The sequence below is a fragment of the Sciurus vulgaris genome, assembly GCF_902686455.1.
Source record: "Sciurus vulgaris genome assembly, chromosome: 6".
Lineage (NCBI taxonomy): Eukaryota > Metazoa > Chordata > Mammalia > Rodentia > Sciuridae > Sciurus > Sciurus vulgaris.
In genome coordinates, this window is record NC_136466.1 from 172,234,160 (window position 1) to 172,255,512 (window position 21,353).

General features: G+C 62.7%; 1 protein-coding gene across 6 annotated transcripts; it reads right to left on the reverse strand.

The window, feature by feature from the left end:
- Positions 1 to 780: 780 nt before the first annotated feature.
- Positions 781 to 19,643, reverse strand: NKD2 (NKD inhibitor of WNT signaling pathway 2). 6 transcript variants are annotated; one of them, XM_079144553.1, is made up of 10 exons: positions 19,472 to 19,643; positions 19,347 to 19,382; positions 19,013 to 19,116; positions 5,558 to 5,618; positions 4,501 to 4,625; positions 3,778 to 3,876; positions 3,027 to 3,177; positions 2,519 to 2,603; positions 2,038 to 2,189; positions 781 to 1,397 (listed from the first exon to the last, which is right to left on the reverse strand). In XM_079144553.1, the coding sequence occupies exons 1-10, from the start codon at positions 19,494 to 19,496 to the stop codon at positions 829 to 831; spliced, it is 1,407 nt and encodes a 468-aa protein (XP_079000679.1). In that variant the 5' UTR covers positions 19,497 to 19,643; the 3' UTR covers positions 781 to 828. The 6 variants fall into 6 exon arrangements, with proteins under 6 accessions (XP_079000679.1, XP_079000682.1, XP_079000680.1 ...); XM_079144556.1 differs by having other exon boundaries at positions 2,038 to 2,165; positions 3,778 to 3,873; positions 4,501 to 4,628; XM_079144554.1 differs by having other exon boundaries at positions 3,778 to 3,873; positions 4,501 to 4,628.
- Between the last annotated feature and the right edge of the window lie 1,710 nt (positions 19,644 to 21,353).

Below are 21,353 nucleotides of genomic sequence, written 5' to 3' on the forward strand. Positions count from 1 at the left end.
GGCATTACAAAGCACATGCTTCTCATGCCTGGAGGAAATGCCCAGTGGCCAGCTGAGCATCAACGGGCTTGCTCTTAAAAACAACCCAAGGAGAGGAAGCCCCGGACCCTGCAGACTCCAGCTCCCCTGCAGCGGGCTCCCATCCTCCTGCACCTGCTCTGGTGGGCAGGCACCTGGGAGTACCATGCAGCTGACCCCTGCGTCCATTCCTGCTTGCTAGGGTGCTACACCTCCTGACCCTGCGACTCCCTGCCCGGGCCCACCCAGGGTGCTGGGGACCCCGGGCTGCACTGCCACAGCGCCTCCCTGGCCACAGCACTGGCGTCTGGCTGAGGCTGGCAGCCACCCTTCTCCCTGCGACCTGTGTGCAGGGAGGTCACTTGGCATGCCCAGGGTCCAGTGCCCGACTTCACAGAGAACAAGTGTCCCGGGGGGCTTTGTCACACCCCTCCACCTGGCCTCATGCCAGGGACAGCCTGATGTGCCCAGGCAAAGCCCAGCGGAGGGCCTACCAGGAGCCACTGAGCAGATCCCGCGCTGTCCAGGCCCCACCTCGGACGCAGGGAGGAGAGCAAGCGAGGGAGTTCCCTGCATGCAGTGTGGCTTTATGGTCACAGAACAGCGCATGGCAGGACACAGTGCATCGAACACCCCGTCCACGCGGCACTGAGCCAGGGCCCGTCCTGGTGCCACCCCCGTAGCATCCACCTGACATCCGGAGCCGGGTGCAGGGTCGAGACGTGGGGCAGCTGCTGGCACCCGGGCCGCACCCACGGAGGCCCAGGGGTGGTGGGGCCTTGAGCAGCAGGGCCCAGGGCGGGGTGGGCGCTAGGATGGCAGGAAGTGGTGGTGGTGGTGGTGGTGGTGCTGGTGGTGGTGGTGGTGGTGGTGCTCATGCCGCTGGACCATGGGAGCCACGCAGGCCGTGGCCCCCGGCACAGGCGGCAGGTCCCGTGCAGCCTCCTGCTCCACCAGAGGCTGGCTGTGCGGGGCCTTGAGCGGCGAGGGGCCTTCCCTGCCCTTCTGTCGGTGCCGCTTGTGGCCGAAGGGCTGTGGTGGGGGCTGTGGAGGGGACTGTGGGAGGTGGGGGCCGTCCTGCGTGGCCTGAGGGGCCGGCAGGTAGTAGCTGAGGACCTTCCCCGGCTTGCTGCTGACCGCCAGCCCCAGCGGCTTCCCTGGACCCTTGGGGGACGTGAGGAACTGCTTCTCCTGCCCCTTCAGCCGGGGCTGCATGTCCAGAACCCGTACCATAGGCTCGGCCACTGGCACGGCGTGGTCGGTCAGCACCTGGGACCTGCGGTGATGCGCGGCGTGGGTGTCCGGCTCCTGGGAGCGGGAGCTGCTCTGGAGGTGTGCGGCCCTGCCCTGCTGCGCCTGCCTCGCCTGCTCCGGCAGCCCTGCAGCAGGGACAGGGTGGGCCCACGAGAGGCCCAGGACAGCGGTCGGTCCCGTCTCCTCTTCCTAAAAGTGGCGTGTGCCCGAGGTCCACAGTGGGAGCTCTGTGTCAGCTCCCACCCAAGGCTGGCTTGGTGGCCAGACCGGTGGTCAGACTGGCGCAGGTCCTGAAGCCCAGCCCTGGACTCCTTGGGGAGTCAGCTCCAGGACTCCGGGGAGTCAGGGGACCCAGGGCACCTCTAGGACAGGGCCCAGGCACCACGCTAACCTGATGAAGGCCACAGGAGGTGCTACTGGCAGAAGGAACCAGCAGTGGGCAGGCCTGCTGCTGTCCACTCTGTGCTGCACCAGCTTCTGAGGGAGCTCTGATTCTGCCATGAACACCCCTCCCGCATTGGACAGGGCTTCCTGGATCCACCCCAGAGGCTGGCCTTTCCCCTGGCCCTATGCACACCATGAACACCTGGACATGTACTGCCTTGCTCTGCAGGCTCTGGCTGGTGGGAAGAGTGAGCCCAGGTCCTCTGGGTGGTGGGACACCCTTGACCCAGCCACGGGGGGCTCCAGAGCCCTCTTCTAGGCCTGCCCTTCACAGAGGCACCACATCCAGGGGTCCGGCGGGCGGGGTCCTCCAGTACCGACCTGGTCCCGACTTGGATGTGTAGTTCTCGATCCCAGCGAGGTCCAGGTAGTGGTTTCTGCGCTCGGTGTTCTCGTCCACGCAGTAGGGCCCCCGCACGGGGCAGGGCTGGGGCTCCGTGCCGGGCCTCCTGCGTGGGGCAGAGAGGAGGGGCCTGACCAGCGCCCACGGCCAGGGGCAGCACGAGCAGTCTGGGCACCATCCCGAGGAGCCAGGCCCACAGCCCCTCACCCGTGGCCCTGCCAGTGTCCAGGATGTCACCTGCCACAGCCTCAGGCAGGCATGCTGGGCATTTCCGCTCCCCTGTGGCCACTGCCACCTCCAGGATTGGCCAGTGGAACCAGTGAGGTGTGCAGTGACCAGGCGGGGGCATGGCACCCCAGCGCCCACTGCCAGAGCCTCGCCTGCCCTCAGGCTGGGGTGCTCAGCCCAGCCTCCACCCAGGGCCTTCCCCGGGGAGGCCAGCAGGAAGCGGCCCCTCACCTGAGGTGGGCAGACAGCCGCTTGTCCGCCACCCGGGCGTCCTCAGCAAGCTCGATCTCTGTCCGGCTGCGGCTGGGCTCCCAGTCTGAAAGGGGGTGGGAGCTCTCCCACTTGGCCCAGCACCGCAGGCTGCCTGCCCCTGCACCTGCCCATTCTCTCCACTGTGCACCCTGCCCCACGCACTCACCGTCCACTAAGGTGCCCCTCACTCCACACATCCCCCCGCTGGCCATCCTCTGCTCACTGACCTAACAGTCTTGAGTCTGGGGGGCCAGGCCCTGCTCAGGACCCTGAGGAAGCTGGGGACAGATGCTGCTCGGGGGCTGGGTAGTGGGCGTGCACGGGGGCCAGGGTCACGCACTGTGCCGGGCAGGACGAGGGGGCAAGGGCCACTGGGGAGTGGGCAGGGCGTGGGTGTGGGGCCCGGTGGGCACAGTGGGGCCTGGTGGCCTGTCCCCGAGGCTGGCCTAGGCCAGTGCTGTGGGCACCCCTTGGCCCAGGGCCTCACCCTGGCTGGCGGGAGGACCCTCCTTCCTCTTGCTAGCAGGCTCAGGGCTGACGGTCAGCTGCACACGGAGGGCCTTTTTGCTACTGCCTGAAGAGTGGTTGACGGAGGCATCGACGGCCTCGTAGATGGTGTGCATCAGACTGGACATGTCCTGGGATGGGCGAGGCCGACCTCAGAGGGGCACTGCCACCCCGCTGCCCGGGCACCCAAGCCCCATGCAATCCGGATCCCAGGCCGGGTCTCCGCCAGCCCAGGGGCCTCAGAGGCGGAGTTCACCCTGCCGCCCTGGAGTCAGCGCCACCTTCTCTCAGGCACGCTCATCTCAGCAAGCTCACGTCCCTGTCCCCTGCACCACTGCAGGAGGCCTCTGGACCCGACTCACAGCGCAGCAGGTGGGGCCACTCCTGGCAGCTAGCCGCCCTGAGAGGCTGCAGGCCCAGGCTCTGCGAGGGCATCACAGCTGCACCCAGATTGTGCCAGGCTCGGCCAGGAAGGATCAGTTGAGAGCTCTGGGTTCCAAGGCGCCCACTCTAGCCAGCTGAGGACGGGCAGCGGGTCCCCTCGGGTCTGCCTCCACCCCCCAGAGGGAAAGTCCCAGCCTCTCCTCTCCGCTTCCATTGGAGCTGCCTCTCCATCTCTGGGACTGGCGTGTCCATCTGTCCATCTGCCTACTGGACCAGCCTGATTCCAGATCCCACAGGCTACGCCTGAGCGCCCTCTGGTGGCCGGCCGACAGGCACAGGCACGTTACCTCCCTGGTGACCTTCCCGCTGTTGTCAAAGTCATAGAGCGTGAATGTCCACTCCTGGCGGTTGTCCTCCTCCACTGAGACATCACACTGAAGGACCTGCTGGTGGCATGCAGGGACGGGGACAGGAAATACTGCTGGGACTGGGGACCTGCGTCACGCCCCACAGCCTGGGCCTTCTGCAGGCACATCACAGCAGGGGGCTCGTGACTCCCGGGGACATTTCCAGGGGTCTTCTGTTCCTGGTGGGCAGCCAGGAGCTCGTCCTTGCCTGCTCCAGCCCTCAGGTGGACCTGGTGCCACGCTCGGTCCCCTTGTGGCCTGTGCCTGCTCATGAGCCCAGCGTCCCCTAAGATGAGGAGGCCACGCCCATGGCCAAGTCTGCCAGTGCCAGAAATTGACCTGAAACCAGGGTGGCCAGGTCCCCTCCAGAGAGCCACAAGGAGACGATGGGGCCACATCCCCAGCCCCCACTGACCTTCCCTGCAGGCTGGGCACCAGCCTGGGGAGGCTTCTCTACTTCCTGCCTCCTCAGCCAGGCCCGGCCGAGTTCACGGGGATGGCCTCGCTGAGGGGCCCAGAGCCAGCACACAGGAGCCGGCCTAGGGGCCTGTGCTGGCTGGACTACAGGAGAGCCAGGCTGGAAGGCCCACGGCCACCCACCGGGGCCTCCGCTGCCCACCCAGGCCCCAGAGGTGCTCCCTGCGGAGTGGAGCAAAGGCCTACATCAATATTCAGGTGCTTCCTGCCCAGTCCTCGAAAGCCCTCGCGATCCGCCACTCTCTCCCCTACGTCCACGCTGAAGAGCTGTCCTGGGCACCCACGGCCCTCGGCCTTCTCGGAGGGGAGCACTACTGGGGGGAACAAGAAGGCATGAGGAAGGGGCCCAGCCCAGGTAGGTGACTCGGAGACAGAGGGGACAGGAGGACGGGGACTGGCCAGGGAGAGCCACTGACCCCTCCCAGGTGGGTCTGTGCTGAGAGCCCACCCTTGGAACAAGGACACCAAGAGATGAGCAGGGAAGGCAGGGAGGACCTCTCAGGGTCAGCCACAGCCAGGTGTGTCCTGCCCCTGCCCCGCCACCCACGGTGGCTCCCAGGGAGCAAACGTGCTCTTGGCTCAGGGTCCACTGACATTGTAGAGGCTCTGGGCCTTTCTGCCCACAAGGGTCCTTCTCGTGGGGCCTCCAGCACAGTTCTGTCGTGTCAGGCTTCCTGACAGCCCTCGATCCCAGAACCTGCAGACAAGGCTGCCCGAGCAGACCCTCTAGCCTCTGGGAGTGGACAGACGGGCCCTGCGGCTACAGTGCCTTTACTTTCTGGCTCTCACAAGCCCTGTCCCCAGGACAGGGCCCTGGGCCTGTCGGGCAGTGCTCACCCAGCTTCGAGCTGGGAAGTTGCAAATGTGCTCAGAACCTGAGCTCCCAACCAGGGGGTCCTGGAGCCCCGAGACCTGCACCCCACACCTGATGGGCAGGTGGACTCTCTGCAGAACTGCCCCTGACAGACGCACGCTGGCGGCGACCCTGCTGCTGCGTGCCTACCCCACAGGCCCTGCACGCTGCCTGGGGCTCAGTCCGGTCACGGTCCACGGAGCCTGGTCCCCGCACACAGGCCCGGGAGCCCCAGGCTCAAAGCAACAGCACTGGGGACACACAGCCCCACTCTGATTTCTGTCCAGCAAGGATCCTGGTGGCCGTGTGGCCACATGGCTGCTGCCACAGCTTTTGCTGGCCTTCCGTGCTGTGAGTTCCAGGGAGGGGACGTCACAGGGCTGTCCTCACCTTCTAGGAGACCCTGGTCCTCCCGGAAAGGTCCATCCCTGGGGCCCCCACTGGGCAGCTCCTGCAGGAAGCAGAGGAGCCAGTGACCATGAGGCTCAGCTGGACGGACAGAAGAACGTGGGCACAAGCTCTGCACAGCCAGGACCAGAATGGACACTGGCTTCAGGCTTCCTGGGTGTCTCGGTCTTGTCTGGAAGCACCAGCCCTCTACGCTCCCCGCACAAAGCTCCACCCCTGCTGCCTGGAGTTCTGCCTTGACATTTCTAGGACCAGGACTCAGCTGCTGCGCAAAGCAAGACTCCAGATGGCCCTGGAGCCCAGCCCACCATGCTGACCCCTGAATGCAAGAGGCCAGAGGTACAAGAGCACTCCCCTGCCAGAGCTGTCCCCGAGGTGCCTGACAGCCTGCGGAAGCACAGAGGGGCAGTGTTTCTGCAGGGCTGAGACCAGCAAGGCACAGGGCAGGGCCCAGGCAGGAGAGCCACTCAGACCTCTCCAACCCTCTCGGGAAAAGGGGCCGCTTCAGACATGGAGCTGGCTCAGCAGGAACTGCAGACGAGGCGCAGGAGGGAAAGAAATGGGCAGAGTCGTGGGCCGCAAGCTCAGTCCCCCGCCGCGGCCCCCAGCCCTGGGCACCCAGAAGTCCCGGGGGCTTCTGGACATTTCTGCTTCTTATTCTAGGCGGCTGCAAAGCCTTGGGGGGCCCTGAGCAGACACGGTGCTAAGCAAGGGCCCAGGCACCTGGTCAGCTGGAGCCTGTCCCTGGAGACAGAGAGAAGGGCACCATGGTGTTGTCCATCCAAAGCCTTTGAGGCCCACGGGTATGTCCTGGAGCACTTTCACCCTGCCCACAGTGACCACGGGAGCCAGGCCCTCCTCATCTCAAAGGACGCGGGGACACCAGCCCGACCTGCCACCCTCCTGCCAGGCCACCCAGCACCACCTCCGGGGCCCATGCTCCTCTGTGTGGTGGTGGGCCTCCCTCCGTCCCAGAGCACAGGGTGCAGTTAAAGCCCCACACAGGGGGACGGCCAGGGAGGACACCTGGCTCTTGCCTGTCCTTCTGAGGCTCAGCAGGAGAGAGCAAGGACAGCTGAGAGAAGCCCTGACGGTTCTACCCAGTGCACAGACGGCCTGTCCTGCTGGACGCTCAGGGAGGCCCTGAGCACCGTCCTGGGAAAGCACCAGGCACGTGGCCCCTGCCGCAGAAAAGGCTTCGTGGAGGCTGAAGTGGCTGAGGCTGCAGGGCCCAGGCAGGAAGAGCCCTCCAGGGGAGAGGGCGAGCTGCCCATTGTGATGGGCTGACAGAGCTGGCTCCATGAGAATGTTCTAGGCCAGGCTCTGGGGGAAATGACTGAACAGACTCCATGTTGCTCTGAGACTCCATGTTATGTAGGAGATAAGCTTCTCCCATGGGAACACCCGCCTCTGTGCCCATCATAAGCTACTTGGTGTGACATGTTTAACAATACAGAATGATAACTCCTATGTAAAGAAACATTGCTCTCTTTTGATCCCTATTGCTCCTAAACAATGTACCATGTGAGCGGTGATTTTGTGGGTGTTAGTACCATTCTTTAGTTTGTACTTAGGTGAGGGTCATTCTGACCCACTTCCCCCTCTGTCGATGATCTCACGATGTTAATGTGTAATTCTGAATCATAGCAACAGACACTTATGATTAATGTGATTTTTGGTATAAGAACCCCTACCCTGTGGTCGGGGCTGTTCTCCCAATAGCCATTTTTGGGGCATTGTGTGAGACAGTCAGCCGGCCGGCTTAATAAAGACTCTCAAATTTGGACTCCTCAGTGCTGATCGGTCTGTTCTTAAGTTGCGCCCCATAACACCCATCACCTGCCGAGCCCCGAGTGCCTAGCACCTCCCTATCTCCCCATCTCCCCACACCTCAGGCTGTCAGGAATAGGCTACTATGGAGGGTGTGTTCGGGTACCATGCAAGAGCTCGTGTCAGTAGAAAGCACACCTGATGGTCAGAGGTACACCTTCCGCACTAGTCAGCAGCCTGAGCAGCCTGACATGCCCGGACCTGCTCCTGCTTGGTGCTGAGCTGGCTCCAGCCCCGCAAAGCCTGCTCACATCTACACACTAACCACATGGCGTCCACTTGAGCTGAGTTCCGACCCAAGGGACAGGGACTGGCTCTGTCCCAGGTGGATGTTAAGATGAAACCCAGAAACTTCTAAAAATCTGAGTTTTGGTTAATTTTTTCTGCAAAACAAAACAGCCTGTGGAGATGCAGCCACAGGCTGTGGGTGCTGCCTGGACCTCCAGGTGTGGCCTCTGTGGGCTCAGCTTCTTCCTGGAGGACCAGGTGCAGGACACGCACCCCCCCCCCCCCCGGGCATATGGTGGGCACTGTGGGTCCCCTGCTGTCGAAGCACAGTTACCAAGGAAACAAGGCTGGCTGATACCAGGCCAAATGCTAAGGTCCAACCTGGGATGTCCCCAAGGCCACCTGTGAAGGCTGGGGCCCCAGCTCAGAGCCCTGGAGAGGTGGTACACCTTTAAGAGGCGGGGCCCAGTGGGGGTCTGAGGACGCTAGGAACATGTCCTTGGAGGGCAGAGGACCCCTGGCCTCTCCCTTCCCTCTTCTGCTTCCCGGCGAGGTGAGCAGTTCTGCTGTGTCCCCATCATGACCTGCTGCCACAGGCCCAGAGCAACAGCGCCCCTGGATCATGGGTCAAAACCTCCAGAGCTGAGCCCAAATGACCCTGGTGTCTTTTTAAGCTGCTTCTTGGTACTAACACGCTGACTGCAGCACCCACAGTTGCCACCTCCAAGATTGGTGTGCTGGGAGGGCAGGTGCTGGGCAGGCCTGGTGCTGGCACCCGCCCTCAGGGACCTGTAAACCCCTCCCCACCGCCTCTGGTCTCAGCCCCTCCCAGAGTGGCTGGAGGGCTGGCATCCTGCAGGTCTCCAGATGTACCACGGCTTCGAACAGAAGGACAGGGACCAGAGAGATGATGCGTGGGCCTGAGAACCACCACGCACCAGCAGCCCTCACTGAAAGCTAGCTCTCCATCGCCCTGTGACTCTACCGCCAGCTGGACACAGCAGCTCCCAGGAAAGGGTGGGAAGCCAAGGAAGCTGGAGGGTGTAAGAACGAGGGGTGAGGGGACGGGCTGGCACTGAGCCCCCGGCGTGGGTGTCGAGCGTGAAGTTAAAATAGCTGACGTTCAGGGGTACGTTCCACTCTGTCTTACAAACAATCTGAGCATCTGCTTTTGCATCATGGACCAGAATATAAACCCAGGGGGGATGGGCAACGTGGACATGAAAGACAGAAGGGCTGGATGGAGCTCAGTGGGAAAGGACAAGCAGAGCAAACCCGAGGCCCTGTCCCCAGCTCCACACACAAGTGTACACAGACCACATACCAAGAACAGTCTACACAGGCTCTGGGTTGGTCTTCCAGAGACATTCCCCACTACAACCAACCCAGGATACCACGACCACCCCAGGCTTCCATGACCACCCCAGGCTGCCATGAACAACCCAGGCTACCAGGAACAACCCAGGCTACCAGGAACAACCAAGGCTGCCATGAACAACCCAGGCTACCAGAACAACCCAGGCTACCAGAACAACCCAGGCTACCAGGAACAACCAAGGCTGCCATGAACAACCCAGGCTACCATGAACAACCCAGGCTGCCATGAAAAACTCAGGCTACCAGGAACAACCCAGGCTACCAGGAACAACCCAGGCTACCAGGAAAAACCAAGGCTACCAGGAACAACCCAGGCTACCAGGAACAACCCAGGCTACCAGGAACAACCCAGGCTACCAGGAACAACCCAGGCTACCAGGAACAACCCAGGCTGCCATGAACAACCCAGGCTACTATGAACAATACAGGCTACCAGGAACAACCCAGGCTACCAGGAACAACCCAGGCTACCAGGAACAACCAAGGCTGCCATGAACACCCCAGGCTACCATGAACAACCCAGGCTGCCATGAAAAACTCAGGCTACCAGGAACAACCCAGGCTACCAGGAACAACCCAGGCTACCAGGAAAAACCAAGGCTACCAGGAACAACCCAGGCTACCAGGAACAACCAAGGCTGCCATGAACACCCCAGGCTACCATGAACAACCCAGGCTGCCATGAACAACCCAGGCTACCAGGAACAACCCAGGCTACCAGGAACAACCCAGGCTGCCATGAACAACCCAGGCTACTATGAACAATACAGGCTACCAGGAACAACCCAGGCTACCAGGAACAACCCAGGCTACCAGGAACAACCCAGGCTACCATGAACGACCAAAGCTACAATTACCAAAAAGGCTACAAGAAGCAATCTGGGCACAGCAGCCAGCGCCCCACCCTGACAGTACCACACCCAGTTCAAAACACCCAACATTCTAGAGCTGGATGCAGACAGCCTCAGAACAGCAGAGGGGATCAAAGGGAAGACGTGCCCTGTGGGCACAGTCGCTGTGCTCTCCATGACTAGTGATTTAAGTTAAATCTGTCCTGCTTACATGAAAATGCCCTTCAATCTGTGCCACTTTGGTTAAATAGAAGGGTCAAAAGCTTCAATCGATATAAAACCTGTCCAGGGCCACTGGCCAGATGTAGGTCCCCTTCTTGAGCTACTTCCTGAGCAGCCAAATCCCTGACCCTCAGATGAGGCTGGGCACAGCAGATGTCGAGAGCAGGCTGCCGAGTCACTCCATGGCATACAGAAGAGCGGTTCTCAGGCTGTGCCTGACCCTGGATCACTGCGTCTTGTAGAGCAGTAGCTTGCCACGAGCAGCTCCGATTTGAGTACAGGTGCCAAGGTAGATGACTCCACTCCTTGTCTGTACAAGTGGACACCCACCACCTGCCCAGCACCACCATTATGCAGAGAGGTAAATAACTTACACGTGCCAACTTATTAAACTAGATCAGGAGCACCCGAACTCGTGGATGTCCCATGTCACGCCAACTTATCAAACTACATCAGGAGCACTAACTTACACGTGCCGACTTATCAAACTGCACCAAGGGCACCTGGACACACGGATGGCCCATGTCACATCAGGTGCACCAGGCCCAGGAGCTTTCTGTCCTCACCAGACGCAGTCCCCCGCCTGAGGCCCACAGAAGGAGGAGCCCCCCAGACCGAACTAGGTGGTACCCATCAGGTGTGTGCTGCAGCTGGCCAGGGCCACTTGAGGGCAGTTGGGAGGCACCGTAGCTGGCAAGGGTCAGGGACAATGTCATTACAGGCCAGCAGTGACTCTGGTCCTGTGCGGGGAGCCAGGAGGTGGGATTGTTGTGGGCGCGTGGCCAGCTCAGATTTGAGGCATCACCCAAGGGACAGAAGGGGACACTTGGGGAAAGGCAGAGGGATTGCTGAGGAACCCGAGGACTGGGGTGCACTCAGGGGAAGGGCAGGAGCCAGGCCAGCACCCCTGGTGCTCTCAGGGGTGGGTCAACCGGTCGAGGGTGACAGCCTTAGCTGGCAGGAATGTAGGAGGGACACGGGAGGGGGCGGGAGGGGGCCCTGGAGGCAGGGGATGCGCGGGCCTGGGCCTCTGCTTCCCAGGCCCTCAAAGGCAAAGGAGCCCTCGCTGCTCTCTGCAGGGACTCCAGACACAAGATGCGTCCTCAGCTTGTACCCAGATGGCGCCTCTGGTGGGCGGGCGCATGTCCGCGGGTCGAGGCGCAGCGAGCTTCCCAGGCATGGAGGCGAGGCCTGCGCGCGGGCTGGATCCGACTTCCAGGTGCTCCTCTGCGTCTGTATGGAAATGCCACAGCTGGCTTTGAAGTCGCCGTCTCCGTCCAGAGCTGAACAGTTTCCGATGAACCCCATCGTTTTACGGGCTAAATGACTCCAACACGTGTGCAGCAGGGGCCGCGAGAGGGCCCCTCTGGCGCTGCGCATGTGGTCCCAGGTCCAGCCTGGAGGCCTGCTGAGGCTGTGAAACCCGAGCCTGGGAGGGCGCGTCCTGCCTTTTTCCAGGACGCACCAGGCGCAGAGGTCAGAGGGCTCTTCCTGGTCTTGCTGCTGTACTTCTGGGTCGTCCGAATCACAGACTTTTGTGACACTGAGGTCTCAGCCCAGAGCGGCACGTGCGGAAAGCAGCTCCCGCGCCAGGCAGAGGCATGGGTCCTCCCTTCCTCTGCCGTCCCCACCACGTCTCAGCATGCGGAGGCTTCCGTGAGGAAGATGGGAGTCCCCCAGGTGTAGGGGTAACCAGCCACGCACTATCCCAAGGTACCCAGTGCCCTCAGGCCACGCCCACCAGCAGGCAGGCCCCAGTGCAGTGAGCTGCTGAGTGAGCGAGGGGCTGCCCAGTGACCACCTGTGAGACGGGAAGGACGCAGGGGGCAACAAGCATCAGCGAGAGCTGGGCAAGGACCAGGTGCTGAGTCTGGGCTTGGAGGGGCTCAGGTGACATGCCCGGCTGCCAGCATGAGCAGGAAGGAGCCCAGGCCGTCCTCTGCCAGGTGTGGCTGGGGCTGCCGGTGTCACGAGCAGGGTCCTGGCTTGGGACGCAGTGTGCTCGGCACACATGCTGTGCACGTGCCCGCATGCAGCCGCACACGTCGGACACTGCGCGCACGGCAGGCACACACAGGCATGTGCGACTGCTGTCCAGGTCAAGGCTGTGATGTGCCTGCCGGGTTGTGACCCCAGCACTGCGGTTTGTCCTCAGTCTGCTGCTGGGTGCCAGCCTAGCCAGACGTGGGCCTGCCTTCTCCCCTCTGCCCGGTGCACCGACGCATGATTCCACGGGGAAAGGGGACCACGGGTGGGCAGCCCCTCTCTGGTGGCCAATCACTGAGCTCACCCACACAGAGCCGCAGAACCACCAAATGCGGTCCCGCCAGGCTGCACTGCACCTCAAGTGCAGACTGGAGGGTCTCTCTGTGGGACTTGCAGGGGAAGCTCACTGGACAGATGGTCTCGTTTTGGAGAGCCTTCTGCTTCCTGTTCCAGCGGAGCTGCCCGGAGGCCACTCTCTTCCGTTTTGTCTTCTGGATTCAGAAGGTGCAGCTTGCCAGCACACCAGCGTCCCCGCCAGGTGTAGCCTGAACCCAACAGGCCCGCTCTTGGTCACAGCACCAGCCTTGGGGACAGTGCTGCTGAGAAGGGCAGCGAGCATCCACTTTTCTTCCGTGCCGCTCCGTAGCGGTGTGGAAACATACCCTGTACACAAGAGTCGCTCCCTGCACCCTGCTGTTCTTGGCAGTGGCCGTGGGAGATCAAAGGGGAGGCCGTGCCAGGGCCCTGACATCTGGCCGCATCCAGAGGGGCCTTAAAGGAGCAGAGACCAAACCCAACCTCCTTCGCCAAATGAAAGCCAAAACCCACCCACGAAGGAACGCAGCCAAGGCCCACATGTGAAGACAAGAAGTGTCCCTGGAGCCTGGCACAAACGAACCAGCCCGTCTGGGAACACAGCAGCCCCAGCCGCAGCATGGCTGGGTCGGCCGTGTGGCTGAGGCGGAGCCTGAGCTGCCCCCACAGGTGGTTCCAACCGCAGAAGAGCAGCAGAGACCAGGCTGGGATCCCGGGCCATGGCTGGATGGCTGAGCACCCACTGTTCCTGCTACTGGGCTGGGGACAGCCGGAGAACAGTGGCCCAGGAGGCAGGCACTCCAGCCTGGCCACTTTGCCCTTCCATCCAGAGCTTGCCTTCCAGGACCCTGAGCTGCTCAGTGCCCACCTGCTGCTCCCCAAGAAACCCTGGAGCAAGCATGGCACCCAGCCTGCCCCCCGCTCTGGCCCACAGTTGTGCCACGCTCTTTCGTGAAGGGAGCCCCAGGTCAGGCCCAAAGAGCCCCAGGGGGCACCACCCTACTGCCAGGAGGGCAGTGTCCATGATGACATGACGTGGGTACGCTGAGCAGGGCCAGCACAGGGTCCCCTGGCCACACTGGCCTTGGGCCTTTCTGCCAGACAGGGCTCAGTCCATGGAAGGGCAGTGGTCAGCCCCCTGCCACCTCACCTGTCCACTGCAGGGATGGGCCCCGCTGTCCAGCACAGCCTATGAGGCCGCTGGGCACCACCAGCCCTGAGGATGCCCACACGTGGCTGTCTCCTCGGCCAGGTCTAGCCACTCCTGACAAGTCCTGACCATCAACACGGCTCCGCCTCACAGGGATCTCAGGAGAAGCTGACAGACACCCCATCCCCAAGGACAGAGCCAGTCTCCTGGGTTCCTAGGAAACCACATTTTAAACAAGTCAGTGGGAGGAAAGAAAGGGCACCCCTCCCCACTCAGCACCCCCAGAATGCCATGGGGTGAGTCCTCCATCCCACATGTAGGCCAAAGGCTCCCTTGCTGCCCCTCCCCCAGTCCAGCTGAGATGCCTGTCAGAAAAGGGCCTCCCGGGGTGGAGGAGGAGGCACCCTGGAGTGGCTCCTGGAGGAGGAATGTGCATGCGTTGGTGGCCAATCCTTTGCTGCTCCCCGACTCTGCCATGTGTTGCTCGCTCCAGCCTCAGGGCCTTTGCACCCATAGCCCCCAGCTGGAGGCACTCATCAGCACTACCTCCAACACCATCTGTTGGCCACTTCAATGCAGTTGCCCTCCCATCCTCTCCCACACCGCCTCGCCCCATGGGGACCTGTGGCATAGGCTCAGGAGTTCATGGAGAAGGCAGCAGTCGTGGGCCAGGACACAGGCTCTGATGGCTTGGCCCTGCATGGGGACCTGGCTCCAGCACTTGTCCCAGGGTGACTCGGAGAGTCTCCTAACCCATCACACCTTAGTCTCCTTTCAAAATGGGAAAAGGACAGCATCTCCCACAGGACCTGGGGGGCCCCGAGCACCTCCTAGGGCATCGCTGTGTGAGGTGCCTGGCCTCTCTTCCTGCTGGCCTCCCTCCTACCACCCACCCTGGTGTGAATGAGCTTTTCCTCCCTGGCTGAGGTTTTGCTCCACAGGTTCCCAGCGGGCCAACCAGGACAGCCCTGGACTCTGCTCCAGGGCTTCTGCACTCTGCTCGGGCTGCACGGAGCACTGGGGCCTGCGGCTCAGGTGTGGTCTGACCTGGAAGGCCTGCCACACTCCCTGGATCCTGTCACGTGGGCTGGGCCCTGGGCACAGCCCCGTTGTGGTGTACCCTGCTCCTGTTATTTCCCAGCCTTTTGTCTCAGGCACGACCTTGGGTGAGCTCTGCTGCCTGAGCTGCAGTCAAGCCCATCCCGTTGCTGGTCTCGGCACTGTGACTGTCTGTCAGCCCACTGGGGCCTCTGGGGTCTCGTTCTACCTCGCGCCTCACCACGTCGAGTCTCCTGGACCTGCTGACTGGGCACGGTCAGTCCCTCCTTCAGCAGCCTCGCTTGCAGACCCCTCCCTGGGCCTGCTGGTCCATTCCCCCGGCTGCCCTTCTGGTCTGTGCTGGGAATTCTGGATGGTGCTCTGCTGTTTGGGCTGGGTTGCTTCTCCTGCTCTCAGCCTGTCCCTAGGTCAGCGCAGCAGGCCACCCGAACTTTCCAGCTGTTTTCTACCAGCATGCAGACTGACAGCCACGGGCCACGGAGTGCAGGAAGCACGCTGAGCTTTTGTGAACTTCCTCCTTGACCGAGAGAGCCTCCGGGGTCTGACAGCCGCCCGTCGGCAGTGAGGGATGAACCCACCCCCTTCCGACACTGAGGTCACAGTCAAACCCTGCTGGGGAGCCCTGACTCGGTGTGAAGGCGGGCAGGTTCCTGCTGGCACCGGCTCCGTCCACCTGGGCTGCCCACGCAGTTGCCCACAGGGTGAACAGGGCCCGGGGAGGGGCCGAGCAGGCTCTGGGCAGCAGTACCCCTGCCCTGCGAGGAAGGCTGGGGGCAGTGGCCAGGAGAATCAGGGCCTCTCTCCCAGCAGCCACTCGGAATGCTCTAGAAGCCTCCATGCAGGTCAGGGCTTACATTGCTGCCCATGGCCGCAGCAGCCCAGGGAGGAATCCAGCAGAGTTCAAGGGCATCAAACACACATCGAGGAGAGGACAGGGACCCGGACACGGCAGGGGTCTCGCCTGGCTGCTGTGCGGGGCATGTGTTCCTTCCTCTCACTCTGGGGGATTTTAGCTTCTCACCCCACACAGGTCAGACCCAGGGGCAGGTGAGCTCCCCACACTGGTCACTCCAGGACTCAGCAAGTCTGGAAGCTGACCACCATACACTGTAGCAGGGACAGAAAACTCCTGACCCCCAGAACTGCTTAGGGTGGGTGTTGGTGCAGGACCCCTCCCCATGTGCAGAAAGGCAAGTCCTCCAGGGGAGACCAGGCCTCCAGTCACAGCTGCAAAAGTGGACAAGGGGGGAAGGGGCACACTGGAACCTGCTGGGCACCTGTGGCTGGGCTGCTTCCCTGTGTGCTGAGGCCCAAGGCCGCACCCTGGTCTGCAGGTGAGCAGAAGGCTAAGGCTTATGAATCCCACAGGCGCGGGGCTCCTGCTGAACAGAACGGGTATAGGGGAGCGCAGCCTGGCCCTCAGCACAGCAGGACAGGGCCTCAGTGCTGTGGAGATGGGCACTGAGGCCCCAGGACAGCTCCAGGGAACTCTCACTGCTCTAAGATGCCAAGCCACAGGGGCTGAGCCTCAGATTCCAGAAGCTACCTGTGGGCATCTGTGGAAGCCAGAGCCAGAGCAGGTGGATCCTGGGCCCAACGCAGAGCTCAGCCTTGGAGGTGTTCACGCACACTCACGCTGGCCTGCGTCCCACAGGGCCACCTCCACAGGAGACACACTCCCGGCAGCACACCAGCCTGTTGCACACAACAGGCTGAGGGCCCTGGAGCCGGGCTGCCCACAACAGGCCCAGCAGCTGCATCTTGCCCTCCTGCAGATGGGGTTGGCTCCAGAGTCCCCCAGGCCGCAGGCCCCACAGCCTCCTCAACACACACATGAAGCCCGGGGCGAGCTGCCTCCCCTGGAGTTAGCACACACTCCTTTCTCAGGTTGAGCACTTAATGGGAATCTGTGTTAAATAATTCATAAGAAAAATCCAGTTGTTGACAGTGATTTTTGTCTTCCAAGCTGTTTCCCACCAGCCTCAGGTAGCACTGGACAAACTGGGGACCCCTGTGAGGGGACACTCCTGCACAGAACCTGGGGCCACTGCTCCACACCAGCTTGCCTTGGCAAAGCCACCACCCTCCTCGTCACTGCTGGGAACCTTAAGGCACCACCACCTCAGTTGCTCCTGATGTCATACACCACTCTAGATGCCTCAGTGACCATCACCAGCAAACCTACAGCCTGGCCCTTCAGAGACACTCAGAAAGTCCTGCTGGCCCTGCCAGGACCAGCCTGCAATGGCTTCCCGGAACGGGGCGGGGAACCACTGGAGGGGTGGGCCACCCACCGGGGGTGTGCTAACACTCACAAGCGTCTTGGACGCATGGATGCTGGACACTGCAGGCCTGTGGACGGTCCTGGTGGAAGCAACTCCTCCTGGTTAGTTGTCCCTACCCTGAGGTGGGACAGGGCAGGTGAGAGTGGGGTTGCGAATGCCCACTTACTGCCCACGAGATTATTTATCACAACTCCTAGGGCAGAACAGTGCTCACAAGGCAACAGAGAGACCGGGAAGCATGGTCCCCATGCTGGTCCCCCATGCTGGTCCCTGCCAGACGTCACAGGGTACAGTGAGAACCAGGACTGGCCTTCCTCGGGGACACTACCCGGGAGGCCCCTGGTGATGGATGGAGCGTGGTGTGCCATGGGAAAGGCAGGGCAGAGGTGGGAGGCAGAAGGACGTGGATTCAACGCCTGCCACTCCCAGCTGAGCTCGGGCCAGGCAGCAGAGGCCAACAGAGGACCAGCCCCGTTGGACCTGGGCCAAGAGCCGCCCACTGCAGGTAGCTGCAAGGGGCTGCACCTGGCAGGGGTCTTGACTGCAGGCTGGAGCCCGCCAGGGGCTTGCAGACATGGGTAAGCGGTGCTGCTGGCGGGCGGCCACGGCCTACCTAGCTTGACAGTGCTGGACTCTGAGAGGCTGTCTTCCTGCCACAGGCAGACCCTTTGCTCAGGAAATGCGGGCACGCAGCAACAGTGTAAGCCAGACCCCACGCTGCTCTTTAAAATGTCCCAAAGTGAGGACCCTGGTCCTGAAGACCAGCACAGTCCTTGCCCAGGCAATTCCATGGCCACACGAACTGCCATCTTCCAGAGCACATGCCTCTGGGCCCACTCCCTGGAGGCACGTTTCTGTGGTGGAGATCCTACCCCAGTCTTATCCTGGACACATCATTCTCTCGCTTCAAGACCCGAAGGGCTGAGCCCACAGTGCCTGCCAGGGAGAAGGTCCCCAGGCTGGACAGCCAAGGGACGGGGGCCAGACCAAGCTCTCAGCCACGGGCAAATGCCAGTCCCAGGTTCCAGCCAGCCCCAGTTTTGCATCTCTAACCAATAACACAGCTGAGAACCAGGATGTCAACAGGCACCATCTGGCCACGAGTATTCCCCTCAGGAAAACCCAACTGGCTGTGAGGACAAGATCAGGGCTGAGCAGCCCAGAGAGCCTTGCCCAGGTCCCCGCCCAGGACGGAGAGGCTCAGAACATCTACGTTCCTCTGCCAGACCCAGCAAATACCTCAGGATGTACTTCCTACCCTCACAGACATGGCACAAGACCCTCCTAGGAACTCAAGCTCGACTGTGTGTTAGTTTCTGAGCAGAAGTGTTCACAAATTAATACCCAGAGCTTTTCTTTGATCAACCAGCAGAAAAACACCCTTCCTAAAAGGGTATTTTGACTCTCCCTGTGTGCCGGGCATCCAGCAGTGGGCCAGGGTGTCCTCAGCCACTTGGCAGGGCCCAGCTCCCCTTAACGATGATGATAGTCATGCCCGCTCCCTGCAGCTCTGCAAATACACACGTCTGATTTTCCAAGACCCCTCCGGGGCCCTCTGCTCCCGGACATAACACTTCACTATCTGCCCTCAGGAGCACCTGGATCCTGAGCAAGACCCCTGAGCCCCTTAGTTGCACATGTGGTCTAGGTGGCCATAGCTCACCAGCTGTCCATTCTCTTGGTGACCCTCTCTGCCTGGCCTGTGGTCACCCGTCTGGAATATGGGAGGCAAAGCTGCCCTCTAAGTGGGACCCTCTTTTCTATGCCAGCTGACCCCATAACCAGTGGATGCCCCAGGACACCCAACTTCTCAGAACACCAGCGAGGGCCATCCAGACCTGGGTCCTTCCCACAGCCCTTCCCAGCTCTCCAGCCTGAGGGGTGGGACCCAGTCCAACCCCAGCTCAGGCCCCCCCCCCGCCCCCCCGCGGATACCAATGGTGCAGTCCCCCAGGACCCCAGCCTGGAGGTTGGGAGCAACTGGTTCTTTTGGGCCTGTGGACATTACTCTGGCCAGCCGTCCGAGTCGCCTCTGAGTCTGGGTCTGGGCGAGAGGGCACAACTCTGGCACCACTTCCTCTGGCCCTGCGAAGTGGGTGAGTGGCGCTGGCCCAGCTCGCCAGCCACAGCCTACCTGCTTGTCCCGTGCGCGGCGCTCCACGACGCCGCCAGCGCGCCGCTCCACCTCCTCCGCGCCTTTGCGGACGCTCGCGGACGCGGACACCACGAAGCTGTCCCCTGCGGGCGGCAAACGAACGCGCGGGAAACGCAGCACCCGCCGAGGAGGAAGGAGAGGCCGTGAGCCCCGCGGGATGCGCTTTCGCGCCGCCAGCCGCCAGCGCGCCCACCCCAAGCCCCGAGGGCCGCGCAGGGCGGGACGGCGGGCCACCTCCCCCGACGAGAGCGCGAGGCAGGCGCGCGCCAGGCTCGGGGTCCGGGGATCCGGCCCGGGCGGTCCCCGCGCTCACCTTCGGGGCTCTCTCTCCGCTTGCAGGCTGTGGCGGCTGCGGCGCGGCCCGGGCGCAGGGAGAGGGAAGGACAGTGAGTGGCGCCGCCCGTCCGCGCCTCGCCCACCCTCCGGCCCGCACCTCACCGTGCTTGGACTGAAATTTCCCCATGCCGCAGCCGCGCTCCCGGACCCCGCCCGCCGGGCGCGCTCAGGTGCAGGTCCGGCCCGAGTCGGGGCGGGCGTCCGCGGGGCCGCAGGGCCGGGCTGCGTGCTGGGCTCCGGTAGCCAGGGCGGCGCGGCGACAGACGACAGCGGCGCCAGCGGCGGCCCGGCTTCCTCTGAGCGCGCGCGCCCGCCGCGCCGGAGCTTTAACTGCGGCCCCCGCAGCGCCCCCCGCGGCCGCGGCCTGCAGCGCACCGGCCCACGACCCCCGGCCCGCCCCAGCCCCACGACCCCCGGATCCTGCAACCCCAGTGCACCAGCCCGGGGGCTGCCCCGCTGCGGCGCCGCCAACGCCGGAAGCGGGACCCTGCGCCCGAGCGACAAGGACCTGTCCGGGCAGATTGTGAGTGCGCTCAGGGGCTGCTGCGGACCCCGCGGTTCTGGCTGCCAGAGGACTCTGGGGGATGTCCTCCGCCCTCCACCAGGCCATCTCCGGTCTGGTGCCGCCAGTTCTAGGGGAGCCTGACCCCCTCCGTTGGAAGGGAGGGAGGATCCTGGGGACCCTACTTGGCGCCCATGGCTGGTAGGGCATCTGAGGGGGAGAGGGTGAGGAGGCCAAAGTCCACCCTGGACTGGCTGGTGTGAATGTGTCTCCCTTCCTTCCCAGGGTCTGGCTCTAGCCTCTTTCTGCCCCACCTTGATGAGAGACCAGCCTGGTCTCCAGCGTGGATAAGCCCTGCACCCCTCTCTTAGACCTCATGCCATAGGGACAATTAGTGTGTCCCTGGTGCTGCCCCTGGTGGCCCTGTCCCCAGTGGCCAGTCCTACTGCCCCTCTCTGCCTCCTTCCCTGCCACCCTCATTTGCCGGGTGCCACCTTCAGAGAAACCGCCTCGCACTGCCCTGGGACCCACTTGCTTCTTCCAGCACTCCTCCCCTGGAGGGCTCCAGACCCGCCCCGCCACCCCTGGCGCTCTGTTTGGCGTACACCCTGTCTCTCACAGGGATTTCCAGAATAAAAGCAAAAGCAGCATTTCCCCACAAACGGTTCCTGCGCCCCCCCCCCCCCCCCCCATCCAGCCTCTGCTGCTGAGGGCACCACCCACCACAGCTGGCTTCTAACCTTGGAGGTGCGGCTGCTGTGGCTGGTGACTGAGGCCACGCCCCTGCTCAGCTCTGGTCCTGCCAGGCCTCCTCTGGTCTACCTGGTTCCCGGCTGAGCAGCCCCCTGTCCCCTGACTTTCAACAGAGCCTCCACAGCTTCTCCCTGCCTCCTGCCTGGGACAACTTGCACGGAAGGAGCTAATGTCCACAGGATGTTTCAGCTCCACCATCTTGCCCAGTTAGGCCAGCTTGGGACAGGTGCTGCCATTTCCCTATTATAGAGTCCTGGAACACCTCGGAATCCCCTGGACGCACAGCTGGTGCACAACACAGGCAGAAGTTGGGACAGAGACCTGTCCCCAATCCCAGCAAACACTGGCACTGGCCAGGGATCTGCTGGGACCTGAGCTGCATGCCAGGTGGTTTGTGGACTACACCTTGCCCAGCCCAGACTACAAACTGTTCCCACCACCCGCTCCAAGACCCCAGGGGTGTGGCATCCTGGAAGACCCAGCCCCTTGCACCCCAGTGCCCCACACCTCAGGGCAGAAGGCTGTACCCAGTCACAACCCTGCTGATCCTACCCCTGCTCCGGCCCAGAGCACCCTCCACACAGACCCAGTCCCAAGGCCAGGGTCAGGACTCCAGGCTCCTCCTGCCCCCTCCTTCCCATCCAACCAACCCACGTGGACTTGACTCCCAAGCAAGAAGGTGGTAGCCGGTCATCTGTGGTTCCAGGTGTCCTGCTAACTTGCTGTGAC

Excerpts from the sequence above, each read along its gene's own strand:
- NKD2 (XM_079144552.1), bottom strand. The coding sequence starts at position 19,496 with ATGGGGAAATTTCAGTCCAAGCACG. Across the intron at positions 19,383-19,471 it reads GAAATTTCAGTCCAAGCACG|CCGCCACAGCCTGCAAGCGG; the intron begins GTGAGGTGCGGG and ends GCCGCGCCGCAG. Across the intron at positions 3,178-3,777 it reads GCGGGAAGGTCACCAGGGAG|GACATGTCCAGTCTGATGCA; the intron begins GTAACGTGCCTG and ends CGCCCATCCCAG.